A 17,971-nucleotide genomic window follows, 5' to 3' on the forward strand; every position below is an offset into this window, starting at 1 on the left:
GGTTAAATCAGCAACGGATCAAACTGCTGTTCAGTGGGAGCCTGCAGGGATGAGAAAGTGCTGAAGAGTGGGAGGGTGCCAGTCCTCTGGGGAGCTGGCGGCAGGCCGGAGGGAGTGTGCCGGGCTTCAGTGAAACACGAGGAGCGCCGCGGCTGGCCGGACTCACTTGGCGCCTTCCAGCAGCTCGGTGACGTTGCGCACCTTCCCTCGCCCGTCGTTGAACGTGGTGTCGTTCCCCACCGTGATCACCCCCTTACTCGTCTGGAGAGCGGGGAAGCACCTGCGACTGACTGGCAGCCGGAGGGGAGAGAAGGGGGAGGGATTTAGAAACGGAGGTTCCCGTCTCCTGGCCTCAGGGTCCTAGAGAACCGGACTCCTTAAAATTTTAACATTGAGATTGTGTGGGGGATAAACTGTACCAGTTAAGGCATAACTTGGTCCAATTATCTCATCACCCAGATGTAGGGCTGGTTTAACAAAGAAAAAGACTTATCCAAGAAAACCGATGGGTCGCATTCGCAAAATGGTACATGAGAACTTGGAACCGTCAGTGGCTTCACTTAAGACCCACAGCATTGGAAACCTTAAATTCTCAATCAGATGGGCCCCAGCTCCAGCAAGCAGCTCAGAACAGCATCTCAGTCCTGCCCCAAGGGAGCCCAGCTTCTGGTGGTTATTATTTCAACCGCGTTTGGGTACTGATGCAAGTCGGTTATCTTGGTAAATGCAATCATACTGTCCGGCACTTTAATGAACTAACGTACCTTGCTCAAGGGTACAACAGCAGCGTGCCATCCACAATTTGAACCTGCAACCTTTCAGTCACGGGGCCAGAGGTCCAGGCTGCCGTGACCTAACCAAGCCCTTGTGTCCTATGCACAAGTAGCTTTTTGTGCCTTTAAAAATGGCCTATGGTCCTAGAAAGATATAGCAGATGGATTTATCAATCACTTCAGTTGGATCTGAGGGGGATTAGGTATGCGAAAGCTGAGTTGATCCATTTCCAAACTCCAGTTCATGACTGTGGTAATAATACCCTGGACAATCACCAAGCCTTCCAGTGTGTATAGTGTTTATTTTCTAGTTATAATTAACTGAGGAGGATCTGTAGAATTTTGTTTTCACTTAAGCAGTATTAAAGCGTTTCATGTCAATCCATGGTAAAAAAACAAAACAAATTAAATTATAATTCCACATTGGGCAGTGCAGTTGCAGAGTGGTTAGCACTGCCGCCTTGCTGCGCTGGGGCTCAGGGTTCAATTCTGGACCTGTGGTGCTGTCTGCGTGGAGTTTGTATGTTATTATATGGCCCCGGGTTCAAATGGGTTTCCACCCGATCCTCTCAGACCAAAGATATATTGGTAAAGTAGGTCAACTGGCTTCTGGGATAATTGGCAAACAGTGCGAGTATGCGTGTGCTTCTGTGTGTCCAGAGTGTACCCCGCCTTGCGCCCCTTTTCTGCCAGGATAAGCTCTGCAATCACATGCAGCCCTGAAGTGGAAGAAGCAGTTAGAAAATGGATGGATGGATGGGCGATTTCATATTGTAACCCAATAAAACGTGGTCAAGTCCAAGAGCGTGAATACTTTTGAAAGCCACTGTATTGGAAAATTTTACCATTGGTATTTAGGTCTTCAGAAATGTAGTAGAGTCTAAACAGAAACACATTCATAGTAGAGGTTCGCTTTGAAAAGAACAGTAAAAGAACACCCCCAAAGGGTTTCCTCCCCAGAGTGTTGGCACGAATTTCGGAAAACAAGCGCCTGTTCAGCAGGGGTCAAGCTTATACTTACATGGCTTGCTGGGGGTCAGCATGGCTGGACACAGACCGTCCCTCAGAACCTCCACAGCTGTCTGTAAGACAAAAATGCATGGCTGTCACAAACATCTGCACATGGGATGATGCTAGGAGCAAGGGCTGAGCTCTGGGGATCTGGAGCAACTTCACCCTGATCAATCAAGCAGGCGATCCATTTCATCACCTGCTTGATTTGGAGACCTGGGACCGAGATCCAATTCCCCTTCAGCCCTCAGGAGCCAGAGGTCTCTTAACTGAGCAGATTACTGGCTTAACTGACCTTTAATATACAGGGTGAGCTGCAAGGCTCACTGGAGTGGCCCAGAAAAGTGAACTAGGGCCTCCAGACTGGTTCCACTGGTAAAGGTACAGGTGGAGCTCAATGATCACAGGTTCGAGACAGGGTCATTTGACTAGTGCACAGCAGCTGGGACCCCTTACTACTATAGGGCGGCATTCGACAACATGGGCTCTCTCTCTCTCGAGGAGTCTCCCCTGGGGGTGGTGAAAGGACTCATAGTAGCCAATTTTTCACGTGTCCGTTCAATTATTCCAAACTGGGTGGGTCCAACAGAAAATGAGGAATCCTGAATTTCGACCCAGAGAAAGGAATGGCTCCAAAAGGAGGGTGTGCCCACATTCTCTCATGAGCTGCAGCCATGGGCTCAGTCGTAAACAACCGACAACTTCACACTGGCTGGAGATACGATATCATAAAGCTGGCAATCCAGGTTGTTTTAAAGGAGAAATAAAACCAAAGTAGGTGCCTTGCACACCACAGAATGTCACTGGTGCACAACACTCGAATGACTGAGTCCCCCCCAGGGCCTGCCCACCTTCCACTCAAAGGCCTCCTTCTTTTGCAGGTGCAACTCACCAGTTTAGAAAAAAAAATGTTTTCCTTGCAGAATGTCTGATAGTATTTCAGGTCTGCTGGGTTTGCGTAGGCCTTCAGTAGTGTCATGAAGCGATCCGGACACTCATCAACACAGATCTGCCAAAAGGGAAGTCACACATCAGCCACTGAGCACCGCCTCGAGTCACCCTGAACATGGGCCACTGCCCACTTCGAAAATCTTAATCTGAAAGCTGGCACAGGACAGTTCTCAGTGTTGGCAGGTGCAATAGCCAAGTGCTTCATTCATATATGACTACAGTGCAATCATTGGACATTTGCCTTTCTGGGAAACAAAACCCCAAATTGCACTTCTACATTTCTAGTCATATTGTAGTTAACTGTTCCATTGTTACAAACTGAAGTCTGTTCCGTTATCAAAAAATAATAGGCATTTTCGTACGGTTTCGATACTCCCATTGAGCGTTTGCATTCAGGACCTCCTGAAGAGAGGTCAAGGGTCACGCGGGTGATGGACCTCACCTGCGTCGTGGGACACTGGAACTCCAGCAGGACCAGAGGGCTGGCACACTTCATGATGTTGAAGTAGAACAGGTTCCCCTTTTTCCTGGAAATAAAGAAACACGCAAAGCCAAGGCCTTGTTAGAACAAACAGGGGGCAGAGAAACTCTCGTTTACTTAATGACCACCCATTGGCTTTCTATCCCTTTAAAAGACTGGATTCTAAAGAAATAAGTGGAGTTTTAATCTTGTTTGGCCTTTAAAGAAGATCAGGACTGCCTGATCCGGGTTCTTTGGACTGGGCGTCTACTGTTCTGGAAAACTAGTGTCTCCTGGTCATCAACTTGCTGAGCTCCCAACAACTTAATTGGATTAAGCATCTTAATTAAGCTTTCCAGGTCTCTGCTTGTTGACCATTTAAAGCTGCAGGGCTGGTGTTCTTGCACCCAGGCTGCAGAGCCTAGCTTTTAATGAAGAGTATCAAACCTGTGGACATTAAGGTCCAAGAATTAAAAATTAGGCCTTAATCGGGGATCCCCAATCCTAATACAGGAGGACCAGTGCATCTGTAAATTCTCTGGTAAAATGGCTCTTAAACAGTAATGAGCTGCAGCTTCTTGGGTTTCTAGTGCTTTAAAGAGAGCTAGAAAAAATGCAGAGACACTGCCTGCTTCTTCAGGACCAGGCACCAGTGAAAAATGTTCAAGTTCAATGCTCTTCCTCACATTCTAGGGTACTAATGACAAAAGAGGTTCAACAGTTTAAGAAGGATTAGCTGAAGTACATCACTACATCCATAACTCCCAAAACAGGAGTCCTGAGGTACAAATTCCTTGGTTCTCAGAAAAAAAAATGAACTTCTCTTAACTCTCAACAGGTTTTTAGACGCTTCCCAAGTCAGTAAAGCACACTGTTGCCTCTGTGTACTAAAAGCATCTTTGCAAAATTTTACAAAAGAAACTATACTGGGCATCCAGAGAAACCTACCCCTATTCATGCATGCATGCATGGTTTTGGAAAATTCAAGTATACGGATTTTGGATATTGATTAAATAAATTAATTGTAATTACAATGATTACAGGCCTGCAGCTCTCAACTGGCTACCCAGTAAGATAAGCATGGTTGAGCCTAGTCAGTACCTGGATAGGAGACCTCCTGGGAATCTATGGTTGCTGCTGGAAGCGGTGTTAATGGGACCAGCAGGGGGTGCCCACCCTACGGTCTGTGTGGGTCCTAATGCCCCAGTATAGATGACGGGGACACTATACTGTAGTGGATGCCATCCTTTGGATGAGATGTTAAAACAAGGTCCTGACTATCAGTGGTCATTAAAGATCCCTGGGCATCCCGGTCATCCCGGTGTCCGGGCCAAATATCTCCTGCCTTTACCTTGGCCTCCAAATTGTCCCCATGTACGACTGGCTTACACTTGCCCTGCAATGGACTAGCATCTCGTCCAGGGTGTACCCTGCCTTTTGCTTGTTGCTTGCCAGGTAGGCTCTGGCTTCCTGGGACACCGTATAGTATAAAGTAGTTTGGCAAATGACATGACAATGATTGCAAGAACTAGTCTTTAACAGCATTTCAGGTCCTTCTGTAATAAAGGATCTAAATAACGAAAACAACCATCGTTTCTAAACTGGACTAAGAAGTACATATCCCCGAAAAGCAGAGACCGAGAGAGTAGTGCAGTGATACTCACTCCAGTGGGGTGCCAGCCTGTCCACAGAACTGCCCTCTGCTGTCAGTGGGGTAGATCACCTTTCTTGGGTCACCTTGAGACCAGGCTGGGCAAAGACATAGGGGACACCATTAGAACAGCAGGGGCTCCAGTGAATTGCCTCTCCACATGAGCAATCAGCTATATCCCATTGAAGCTGCCTTGTTAGCGGTTCACAGGTGCAGGGTGGCACCAAATAGCTCAGACACCCCAGGAGAGCATTTATACACCCAGTCAATGTCTGAATACCAGAACGGATTTGTCTAGTCACTTATTCCACATTTTTAATGATTTCCATGTACCTGATACATTTCTGAAGTCTCAAGCAGTTTATGAATTGAAAATGATCATTGTTCAAAATCAAATCATATTGGTTCCAATAACTCAAAGCTGTCAAGATGAGTTTGTTTGCGATGCGGTGGCTCTGTGGCTGGAAGGTTACCGGTTTGTATCTCGCAGCCAGCAGAGGAATCTAACTCTATTGGGCCTCTGGGCAAAGCCCTTAACCCCAACTGCTCCAGGAGCGCAGTATAAATGGCTGACCCTGCGCTCTGACCCCAGGCTTCTCTCTGTCCATCTGTGTGTCTCATGGAGAGCAAGTTGGGATATGTGAAAAGACAAATTCTTAATGCAAGAAATTGTGTATAGCCGAAAAATTGATTTTATCTTATCAACTACACCAAGCAAGGAATTTCAGATGAAGGAACTTCGAGATCATGTTGTACTAGCCTGGCAGAGCTGGCACAGGTACAGGGAATGAATGCGTGTCCGGACAAGCGCCTGGTGCCCTTGGAGGATAGAGCCGAGTGCCCTCTTGCGCCAGCAGCAGAGCCACCGCGCCAGTCCCATCTCACACTTACCCACGATGCCCACGATAAAGTAGCCGATGATGGCGACGATGAAGAGGATGCAGCAGATGATGTCAGTGCAGCCCCTGGGGGAGGGCAATGGGAGAGTCTAGTTAGTGCTACCACAGGGGTTCCCAATCCTAATCCTGGGGACCCCTATGCCTGCTGGATCACTTTACTGTAGCCCAGCTCCTAACCTAGTCCTTAGCTGAATGGTTGCTTCTACTCAAAGGTTCGAGATTTTAAGTGACTTCAATGCTGTAGTTAAGGAACTCCAACAGGTTTAGGAAACGGGAAACAAAAGAAGAATTCAAATGAAACCTGTTATTCAGTCTATTAAGGATTCAGGTGTGGAGGAACCCAGGACCAAGACTGGGAACCCCTGAGCTACTGGACCTTTAGATTAAGTAACACCCCCTCCACCCAGTCTCCCCACACTGACCACCAGCCCACACTTCCTCTCTCTTACCGGTTATGAATGGGTCCTTTAAAACTGGGGTCATACTTCTGCGGTTCCCCTGCAGAAATAAAGAAAATAAACTCTTTAAAGACAGAAAACACAAACCCACAGAGCTACTGTATTTCGTCTTGACTTATTGATTCTTTCTCTGTGAGCTCAAAAGTCATCTTGCATTTAACTCAGCAATTTATTACTAATGCTGACAGAGCTTGTGTTTTCTCTCCCTGCCCTGCATCGCACTAAGTGAAACGCTGGCCCAGGGGCACACCCAGCAGAAACCTCCTGCTGGATTCTTGCCATGACTGTCATTCCATTTTCAAAGCTCTTGATTGCTGCAGTATTTAATCCACAACACCAGAGGGCAGCACTGAGCTAAACTGCTGTTAAATGGCCACTAGAAAATGTTTTATCGTTTTAAGAGATGCTCATTTTTTGTTTGAAAACAAATGAAGGAGGACTGCTAAAATTAGAAAATAAAACGGGAGGCAGTGAATAAATGTATCCCTCTTCTCAGAAATTGTGGTGATAAATTAAGGTAGAGCACACATTTCAGATTTTCCCTAAATATGTATCCTCTGGTTTCACTCAAACAAAAAGGCAAGAAAAAAAATTAGAAGTAGAAGCTCCAGGAAAACAGCCTCCAGAAGGAGCGTCCAAGGCTCCTCAAGGCTGGTTTAAGTGCAGTAATAAATATTGCAGTTTTGACTCCACAGAATAGCATGCTTGGAAAATCAGAAAAAGCAGTGAAGATTAAAATATCCTCTTTATCAAGCATCGGGATTCTGTTGTGTAACAGATAAGCAACAGTTTTTGGAGATATTCCAGACCAAACAGTACTCTCCGATTTAGGGCTTAATTTTAAATCTCCAAAGGTTTGAACCTTTTCAAACCTCCAAAAAGCTGGATGGACACAGATTCTGTCCTCAAGGATCAGAAGACCCTGTATGCGAGTTACCTTGGTGTTTAAGTGCCCAAACACGTCAGGGTTTCAGATGCCAAAGGGAAAACAGCAGTGCTTCTTCTACACAAATCTCTTCTGCTCTTTGTGGGGATCAGGAAAAAACAAACTTGATTGCACTGCACACAGTGCTTCTATTAGCACCAAAAACACCCGTGTAAATGAAAGTCATCCAAAAATCGAGTTTAGGTTGTGCTAAAAGAAAGGGCATTTCTCCTGAATACAAGAAGTCAGGGCTGTTTACACAGAAACGTTCTGTGGAACAATTTCACACCCCTTCCTTAAGGAGTGAATATTTCAATACTGGTGTAAAAGGGCATTATAGGCACTTTCTTGTATAATGGAAAAACAAACTTAAGATTCTCCTACAAAAACAAAATTAGCATCAGCGTTTACTCCCAAGATGGAGCAGAATTGGTTAACACCCTGATAGCTTGATCTTTGATCTCTCCCCCACACAGAGGAATGTTTTCAAGCAAGGCTGGGATAAGGCCATGACATAAAGCAGAAGTGTCTAACTCTCCAGCACACACCCGCAGGTTCTCGGAATCTCTTCACCCCACCGGCTCCTGCCGATCTGGGAAAAGAGCTTCGTCAGGTCTCGAATTCGGGTCACTCGGATCCGAGCTGGACCAAACACTTGCCGACACTCAGTCCACGCCGACAGAAAAGGGTCTGGTACATTGCCTTCTAGATACAGCACCGCCCCACCCTTCGTTTCCCGCACGAGCTACAATTTCAATTCCCAGGACGTCGCCACAAGCTCCGGAGATCCCAGTGCGGTCAGGCCACTGGCTCCACCACAGAAGAAAGTGACAGTACAGCATTCACCAGAAGAGCAATAATCAGCCGAATAACTGCCCTCTCCTGTAGCAGATTTGACAAGGAGTAAGGACTGTACAACCCCTTATTTCCACAATATTAAATACCTTTGCCAGGATTCCTTTTTGCTTCCACATATTTACATTCTACTGGACAATCATAAATGTACACTCATCTCAGAGGCCGTAGATACGTGGTGTAGGCCTAGGCAAATTAAAATATTTTATATTAAATTTTTATAAATCCATATTGAAACGTATTATTGAATATTTGTAAGGGTACCATGCATAGCGAACATCGATCATGGTAAATAGGTCTACACCAAGTGGTACCCACTTCTCCCCAAACCCACCTCCCCTGTGGGGGGCTTGGAGAAGGGGCTTCAGTAGTTTCCCCTATGCCCTGTGTCAGTAGGCAGCCAATACTCTAATACCGCTGTACTCACTGAGGCACTCTGAGGGCTGAAGACAGGATTCAGGCGCAGGTTTAGAAAACAAGAAAACAAGCAAACACGTAACCCATGAACAATAGCCAGGAACAGGCGGAGTCCAAACCAGGAAAGCTCCGAGTGAAGGACCACAGGGACACACAGAAACAGGAAGCCAGGGCTGAAACCCAGAGGAATCATAAAGCAGAGTACAGGGCCAATCCAGGAACACACAGAGAAGGCAAGTACAGTTGAGACACAGAAAGTAAGAGACTGGACAACACTAAGAGTAGTAACTGATGAGCTAAATTCATTCTATGCTCGGTTTGAGGTCAGTAACGCAGACCCAGTCATGAAGATTCCAGAAATCCAAGACGGAAACCCACTGATCACCTCCAGAGCAGATGTGTGTAAAGTCTTAAAAAAGACCAGTCCACACAAGGCTCCTGGCCCGGATGCCATCCCTGGCCGCATTCTGAAGGCATGTGCAGACCAGCTGGCAGATGTCTTCTCGGACTTATTCAATCTCTCCCTAGTTCAGTCTATAGTTCCTTCCTGCTTTAAGAAAACCACCATTGTCCCCGTTCCTAAGAAACCCAGAGTCAGCTGCCTAAATGACTACCGCCCTGTTGCACTCACATCAGTTATCATGAAGTGCTTCGAGCGGCTGGTCAAAGCACACATCACCTCCTCACTGCCCGACACCCTAGACCCACTGCAATTTGCGTATCGCCAGAACAGGTCAACAGAGGATGCTATTGCCACTGCCCTCTCACACCTGGATAAGAAAGGAACATACTGTATGTGAGAATGCCATTTGTTGATTACAGCTCAGCATTCAATACCATAGTGCCCTCAAAGCTTGTCATCAAGCTCCAGGACCTGGGACTGAACACCTCCCTCTGTAACTGGATCCTGGACTTCTTGACAGAACGTCCACAGGTGGGCACCAACATATCCTCTACCACTAAACACTGGAGCCCCCCAAGGCTGTGTGCTTAGCCCTGTCCTCTACTTCTTATTTACTCATGATTGTGTCGCCAGGCATAACTCAAACTCCATCATTAAGTTTGCGGACGATACAACAGTCATCGGCCTGATCACAGATGGTGAAGAGTCTGCGTACAGGGAGAAGGTTAAAACCCTGGCAGCATGGTGCCAGGAGAACAACCTCTCTCTGAACATCACTAAGACCAAGGAGATGATTGTGGACTATTGAAAACACGAGGAGGTCACACACCTATCTACATCAGTGGGACTGCAGTGGAGAGGGTCAGCAGTTTTAAGTTCCTGGGAGTTAACATCTCAGAGGACTTAACCTGGACCCACCACACCAACACCGTGGTCAAAACAGCACGGCAGCGCCTATTCTTTCTCCGTAGGCTAAAGAGGTTTGGCATGCCATCACATATCCAGGCCAACTTCTACAGGTGCACTGTTGAGAGCATCCTGACTGGTTGCATCACTGCCTGGTATGGGAACTGCTCCGCCCGGGATCGCAAAGTACTGCAGAGGGTGATGAAGTCGGCGCAGCTCATTACTGGCTGTGAGCTACCAAACATCCAGGATATCTACTCAGCTAGATGTCTGAAGAAGGCCAGGTCCATTCTCAAGGACCCCAGTCACAAACGCTTTTCCCTCCTACCTTCCGGTAAACGGTACCAAAGCATTCAGTCCAAGTCCAACATACTGCGGAACAGCTTCTACCTTCAGGCAATAAGACTGCTAAATAGCCAACCTGCAGCTCCTTTAGCAAATCACCTGCAATGGCTACATGGACACACAGTTTTCACTGTATTCAGCATAACCGCACTACTTGTATATATTGCATACACCATGGACACATAGCAGCTCTACTCATATTGGGTTTTATTCCGTTTCTATTACATCTATTACCTCAGTTCTGCGATTTTTGTGATTTCTGTGATTCTTGTGAGATAGCAGAAAAGACATTTCATTGCCAGCAACTACTGCTGCACGCTGTATTGTTGTGCATTTGATAAACTTGATTGATAACTAATAACTAAGACTAAGACTATGCACCAGAGGATGAGAAGGGGGGTCTTAAATACCAGATTATATTAGAGTCTGAAAGGTGGTACTGATTAACCACAACTTTGCTTTGGTAGGCAAAGACTGAATGACGGGATTGGCGCTGCGAGTCTGGTGTGATTGTTTGTGGGCCGACAAGCACAGGTATGACGAAAACATGCCAATGAAGCTCTTGAAATACATGAAGGAGCTCACTTTAGCCACTCCTGCTGCACAACAGCCTCCCCCTTCAAGGGGAGGAGTGAGAAACTGCTTCACGAGTTGAATTCAGGGACCTGGGAGATTACACAAGCACAGAGTGGACTTGAGCCAGGACAATGAGGTTCTCACTACCTAGTGTTACCACAGTTTCTATCTACTGGTCCTCCAACACCAATTCCAGCACCAACCAGCTTCTCTTTACTACTGCAGTGGGCAGTCCTCATCTTGGAGGGCAAGTGTACCCACAGGGTACTAAACCGCCTCATTACAGGGTTAACTGGACCAATTTAACAGCTTATCCCAGCTAATCAGCTGCTTGACACCCTGCAGAGACCCCCTGACCCTCCAGGACCAGGACTGGACACTTCTGCCCACCCCATTACTAACCAATCCCAGCCTCGGTCACTCCCCAGTCTCTGGGCAAGACGAGGGGCTGTTGCCAGTATTATCAATTCAGCTCGTTGAGAAGCAACACCTTGATCTGGTTAGAAAAGGCCACAAAATTAGCTCACCTGCACACAAGGTGCATTTTATGCAGATGGGTAACCCAACGAGTTCAATTCCTGCTGCCTGGCCAGACCTTTCCGCAGTGTGTCTTTAACACAGTGGGTGTGGGCAAGAGGCGGCTCCTCCTTGTTTGTTTGAGCAAGTCAGCTTCGGAAAGCAGATTTTCCAAACCTTGAAAGAAAAAGTCTAAGACAGAGCGGCCAGTCTCATCTCTCATCGTCCCTGGGCAAAGGCAGGACCATGTTAGCAATGCTCAGTTGCCTTCCACCTCGATACCTCCAGGATATCTGACCTTTCTCAAAACTTTCCCAGAGAATTCCCAGCCAAGGCTGTAAAGGAGGTGTGACTCACAAAGCCCTGAAATTCGATAGCCCAACATTGCACAGGGACAGCGCAGGAATGCCCGGCTCCTGCATTTTCCTGCAAACTGATCTAAGGCTCTGGACTACAACAGGTTGGGCAACAGTGCACAGCTGTTTTTAAGCTCAAGCTACGATATAACAGGAGCTCTACAAACACCCGATAAAGAACCAGAGGTTGTGTTTTAACAGCATGGCAGTTTGTTTTTGCAGGTCTGCCGAAAACTCGGTGCACGTTGTACATCTCGGCTTCCTCACTCCCACACAAGCACACCCAGAGGACATGCATGCACAGTCAGACAAACAAAGTGACTTTACCATGTTTTCCATAGTAGTTCTCTTCTTCACCTCCCATCTTCTCCTCCGTTTGGTTTTTATGTCCACCTTTACGGCAAGAAGAGGCTCACCAATTTTGCAGTTTTTTTTTTTTTGTTTGTTTTGCGGGCTCTTTCCTTTCTCAGTGTCGTTCTCTCTTTCAGCACCCACTTCCTTTTCCTCTCTGGGTAAGAAACTAGTCAGACCAGCACTGGACTGATTTAAATAACACTAGGCCTTACCTTTCTATTCCCTGCACAGTCCTCCCCTCTGTCTCTTTCCCCTCCCTTTCTCACACTTCCTCTTTCTCTCTCTCTCCCTCCCTCTCCCTCTCTCTCCTGAGAGCAGGCCCCACACATACAGCACTCCTCCCTCCACAGCCAACTCAAACAGCAGATACTGAGAGATAAAACCAGCCCACAGCTGAAACAGCACGTCACTATGCCCCAGCAGCCCACAGGCAAGGCACTCAGGGACTATTTCATCACTCTTTCAGACTCAAGCAACAGCTTTTTCTTTCTGTCCTGCTGTTGGGTTATGAGAAAAAGCAGTCTGCATCTAGGCTATTCATGCTTATTCAAGACAGCTGGACTCCTTGACTTGGCAAATTGGTTCACTGCTTGAGAAACTGAAGGATTTCCCCCTTCACCCCAATTTCTACCCCTTCTAAAAATTAAATAAAGTTACCAGTTGGCCTCCTAAGCCCTCTAAACCAGTTGAGACAGGACACAGTTATAGAGCTGCCCCTAAACCGAAAGAAATTAGCACATAAACGCAGTTCGACTAAACTAAAACAGACCGACAACTCAGTTACTGAGTGTTGCTGCCTTGCAATAAGCATTGAAAATATTCTTCTTTATTTATTTCATTCCTGCCCATTCACTGTTTGTTCTGATTTATGTCCCCCTCATTTTAAAGTCAGAGTTGATCTTTTCAAGCCCTTGAGGGCAGACCCCTCCCGCCGAAATCAATAACACCAATCAGCTGTTCTGTCTTCCTGCTGCTGATCAGACAAAATGAGCAGCTGATCACAATAACTAATTTGATTGCTATTAAAGCGCTTAAACCAAATCCTCAGGTTCATTGAGTCTTTCCTCTGCTGTAAAAAATTCATTTAAGCTGTTGCTTCTATTAGGAATATAACAGGGTTTTAAAGATACCTGATATAACCTATAGAACAGTGGCCATCTATAGGACTAATACCTGCACAATACAATCTTTCTGCCCAGCTGAGGCATTGAAATGAATTCATTTAAAGTAGAACGAGAATTGACAGTAGGGATACCCTGACATTTCCAGCTGGTCACTTTAAAAAAAATGTATTTATATTGGTGCTCTGCTGAAGACCTATTCACTATTCTAATTATCAGACAATATGTGTGAATGATTGATCAATTGTACAGATTTGCATAGGCAAGCCATTGCAAATTAGAAGTGTCCTATAGATCCATTACTCTCGATGTAGAGAACAGCCTCCCTCAGACTTCAATCCAGGCGCACATGTTGTCTCAACACTGTTGGCTGGTCAGAAACCAGACAAACTACTGACAAACGTCTCAAAGAGGTCATTTGAGGACAAATAAGACTGTAATGAATTCTAATTCAGAACTTTGGTTTTAAAACAAAATTCCCATTCACAACGCTATAGTACAGTGCTATTTGTTTTGTGAGTCAAACAAAAAGATGGTTTAATTGCTTGCAGTGGTGGCTGAATTGTGATCTAATTATCTCTGAGACAAGAAAAATGACAACACCCCCACAGTCCATTTCTATTATGAGCTCTGAGAGGAAACAGGCAGCTCATTCTGGAGGCTGCCCAGACTAATATTCAAACATTACACCAAGGCCTCTTTCTAGCGCTCTGTCATAATAGCAATCAATCTTGCCTTATAAAAAGCATTCTCCCTCCCTGACACTCAACATTATACTGCCACCTAGTGGCCACATTGGTATACAACCACTTGAAATAGCGTGCGTCCACGAGGCCTGCTCTCGCAGAAGAGGCCCTCCTGAGAGGGTGGAGTCATGTGGGGAGTGAGCCACATCTAAGTAACCACTCCCATTCTGCGAGCTTTTGCTGTCTGAGTATTACAGAACACGAAATCCAACAGCCTTTTGAAATGCATAATTCTCAATATTACCTTACTCCTGCTGCCTGTGTAACGAATACACCCCTGCATATAACAGGGATAGAAGAGGAGTTCTCCTTTAGCTCAGCTGGCAAGTTCCCTGTTGCGTGACGCCGGAGACCCGGGCTCATGCCCAGGCAGTGAGGGACGTACTGGCAGGGCAGGAGGGGCAAGGGCGGAAACCCCAAGAACCGTTACACCTGCCTCTTTTCAAGGAAAACCCCAAATAATGTTAATGGGAGTTACGCTGCTTGTCCATAAGTCATTACGGATGAGATTTGCTGCACCAGCAGTGACAGCAGTAGTAGCTCACACAGCACTTACATACCAGGAGAGGTGTCCCTGCTGAAGCCGGGAGATACCTGATTTTCTCACAGGACTTCTGGGATACACATTGTCTTGTCATAAAATGTCAAGACCTCAGCAAGAGCAGCTGCATGGCTAAATTAAAGGCTAAGCTGCCAGATACGCATGAGTGTGTGTTTGTGTCTTTTCCATTTTGTGCCGGGTGTTGTCTCAGCTATGCAAGCCTACCTCTGTGACAATGTTCACTGCATTAACAAGACAGAAACTCTGCCTATATGGTCAGTGTATATCAAAGAATTAATTAACCCTTGAAGGGAAACAGACCCAAAATCTTACAAGCAGGCACCCAAATATACAGAAGCATATACAGCATGTACCACAGATGCACACACAGTATGTGTGTATGCTTGCAGAAGCAGAATGCTTCCAGTCACGTGCCCAGCATCTCCTGCTCACAACTGCGATGTTTGAAAATGCATGCCTCTTTCAGAAGCTTTTACAAGCTTTATCTCTCTCATCTAGCTGGGAGAGAGGAGAATAAGGGAGAATTTGGGGAAGGAATTCCCACGTACTGGTGTGGCTGAGACTGGACAGCACTATCCTCCACATGTTCAGGACAAGATGAACAGGCCCCGAAAGTCTAGACAGAAAGGAGGTTAAGCAACACACTGTCTCTTCTGTCTTTCCTAGCACTTGGTAGGATGGATTATTGTTCAATAAAGGGAACTTGCCCAGCCTGTTCTGGCTGTGAAACACTGCACAGACATTTACATTAAAACCACAGGAGGTACACACTGGTCTGCTCACAGTGAGGTGCATATACTGTATCATTAGGCTTCAGTCAGAGTGAGTGAGCAATTTTTAGAAGAAGGCATTTTCAGCAGTTATGTCACCCTGTAGCTTACCACTGGCAGTGAGCTAGTTAAGCGGCCCTTAACTAAAGTTAAGTTTAGCAGCCCCCTAAAGTTAAGCTTTGAGTAGGGTATCCAGAAAAGCTCTATATAAGCGTAAGGAATTATTATTAGAGCTGCCCAAGCAGGAGGAAGGGCTGTGCCCCACAATGCAGAATGACTCACAACACATGTGACTGCTTCAAGAGCAAAAGTGAAACCTGAGCCCGGCACGCACAGTGCAGAAAATACCATTATTGGAACGTGCATCTCAGGAGGCACAGTGGTTAGCACAACTGTTTCTCAGATCCCGGGTTCGATTCCAACCCAGGGGAGCCTGCACATCCTATCATTTTTCACAGGCTGAAAGATATGCTACCATTGACACTGTGGTATAGTCACAGTCACATAAGTGACTGACCACTTTGAACTGTGCGCTTGGGGTCCATCATGAGGAAGGCAGCTGTGTTCCCCCCCACCTCGTTGCCCAACCATGAGTGCAGAGGAGTTCAAGCCTCTCCACTGCCCAGGTCCTGACAACAGGGCATGAGCCTCTGCAGACATAGAGATGCATGTCGATGCCACAGCTCGAACAGCAGGTTTGGTCGGAGGGGATGCAGAAGACTCTTTCACGCAGATGGAAACACGTGACGTAACTCCAGTGCAGCAATCTTCATGAAAGGCCACAACTGTATCAGGTAGGCCATTTTTTCTAGTTTTCCCTACATTCTTTATGCTTCGATATGACGTCTCAGCATGTACCACAACTCCCTCCCTGCATTGCAGCCTGCTTTAACCATGAGTCCATGGACCAACACTTTTACCAAAGCAAATCTACAGCAGAGTCCATGTGGTGCAGTTATGCAAGAAAAACTACAGGCTACAACTTTTTCTCTATTGTTTTGCTCGCTTTTGTACTCTGTATTTTTGAGGTAGAGTTAAGTCTCCTACTAAAATGTCAGTATTGTCATAGTATGAATTTGTGATGCTTTGAAAGTTAAAGGGAGGGTGCTCATGGCTCAAGTACTGGGAATTTTCAGCTGAATAGATTTTTTCCGGGACAAGGAGGGGATGGTGGGCTTTGTGAGGCCCGACACAGACTTTCCTTCCCCCCTCTTATCCAGAACAACCCCCAGGCCTCAATCCTGCTGGAAAACCAGTGTAATTGTTTCCGGTCAATTTTTTTGTAGATTGACGAATTGCTCTGGTGATGGGGAAAACAATGACGTGAATAAAATACATTTTTTTTCATTTCTGCATTGTCTCTTCATTTAAAAACGATTTCAGTAAATTACACCCGTATGTTTTAAAAACAGGGCAGCGCGGTGGTGCAGGGGTTTGTATAGGTCCAACACAGCGCTTGGGCCCAGGGTTCAATTCTTAAGGGTGCTGTCTATGTGGAGTTTGTATGTTCTCCCAAAAATGTGAGTTTTCTCCGGGTGCTCTGGTTTCCTCCCAAAGACCAAAAAACATACTGGTGGGTTAATTGGCTTCTGAGATGGAGTTAAATTGACCTAGTTTGTACAGAAGTGTGACTGCAAAAGCCCCTGGAGTTTTAGTCTAGATTTTAGGCTGAAAAATGCCCCCAGTACATAGGAGTTTGCATATGACTCCACTTCTGTAAAACAGGAATCAGGCAGGATGCTGTTCACTGCTGTACTGTTAGAAACCAGCTCCCAGTTTGAACACAGAAAAACAGGAAAGGCTCCTGCCTTCTCCTGATTAACATGACTTATGTAGATGTTTAACCCATTTAAAAGGGTGAAATGAAATATATTTGTTGACAAAAACATGCTTTATATAAATAAACCTCAGCCTGTGAAGAATACTTCTGCCAGGAGCACTGCTCCAGAGGTGTGGGAGAATTTCCCTGTTGCCAGACATTCGAATGTCCATCACACAGCGTGCTGCACTGGTACACAGTAAAATTACCATTTGGGCCGGCTCTCTTACTCAGAATGACTTCTATTCCAGGGGTGTTCCCTGAGTCAGTCCGAGTGAGACTCCCGGCTCAGAGGAACACAGTAGCTCCCCCACCCAGGATTTGATCTGGACCATCCAGTCCAGACATTTGAATCCCAAATGATGTGCAATCCTCCCAGTCAGAAAGCAAAAGGTGTAAGCGTATTTAAAACAGAGTGAAGCACTGGGAGGTGTTTCACAGACCAGAATGGAGACCGTGACAGCAGAAAGGCTCTCTTGAAGATGACAGAGAGTGTTTATCTTTATAGAAAAAATCCCTAGACACACATTTACTGGTATTCACCAACTTGCAGTACAGAAGGGTTTCATTCCGCACAACCTTAAGCCAAAATTTACAGAAGTCGGAACGCACTCTTAGATTACACATACAACTGTTGTTATTACAGTACTGCAACAATGCATCCATTCATTTTCTAACCACTTCATCCAATTCAAGGTCACAGGAGAGCTGCAGTCTTTTGAGCAATGGTCACAAGGCAGGATACACCCTGAATGGTAGACAGGGCAGAGAGACACAAACACGCACACACCAGGGTCCATTTTCCCAAAAGCCAGTTAAACTACCAGTATGTCTTTGCCCTGTTTGAGGAAACCCATGCGAACAAGGGTGACACCATGCAAACTCAACACTGGCAGCACACCAGGTCTGGAATTGAACCCAGGGCCCCTGCACTATGAGGCAGATATCCTACCTCAATAATTCCTTTTTTGCAATATTATTACAGTATACTGTACTCTTGCACAGTAATTGTAACAGTGCCTTAATTCAGCAGCAGAATGCTTTTCAGACATGAATAATATATAATAACAATAAACTTTATTTCATATAGCGCCTTT

The 17,971-nt window shown here is 46.0% G+C and overlaps 1 protein-coding gene across 3 annotated transcripts in view; it reads right to left on the reverse strand.

Moving 5' to 3' along the window:
* slc44a2 (solute carrier family 44 member 2 (CTL2 blood group)) overlaps positions 1–17,971 on the reverse strand; it is a 48,790-nt gene that overhangs the window by 11,854 nt on the left and 18,965 nt on the right. For 2 of the 3 annotated variants that reach the window (XM_088603644.1, XM_088603642.1), the window contains exons 2-8: positions 6,195–6,243; positions 5,738–5,811; positions 4,860–4,944; positions 3,178–3,262; positions 2,677–2,793; positions 1,795–1,855; positions 167–290 (exon numbers count right to left, since the gene is read on the reverse strand). In XM_088603644.1, the coding sequence (XP_088459770.1) occupies positions 167–290; positions 1,795–1,855; positions 2,677–2,793; positions 3,178–3,262; positions 4,860–4,944; positions 5,738–5,811; positions 6,195–6,243 (595 nt within the window). Of the gene's footprint in view, positions 1–166; positions 291–1,794; positions 1,856–2,676; positions 2,794–3,177; positions 3,263–4,859; positions 4,945–5,737; positions 5,812–6,194; positions 6,244–11,829; positions 12,128–17,971 lie in introns of those variants that run through there. The other variant, XM_088603643.1, reaches the window with a different exon arrangement.

Source organism: Lepisosteus platostomus, chromosome 13 (genome assembly GCF_059453375.1).
Source record: "Lepisosteus platostomus isolate fLepPlt1 chromosome 13, fLepPlt1.hap1, whole genome shotgun sequence".
Lineage (NCBI taxonomy): Eukaryota > Metazoa > Chordata > Actinopteri > Semionotiformes > Lepisosteidae > Lepisosteus > Lepisosteus platostomus.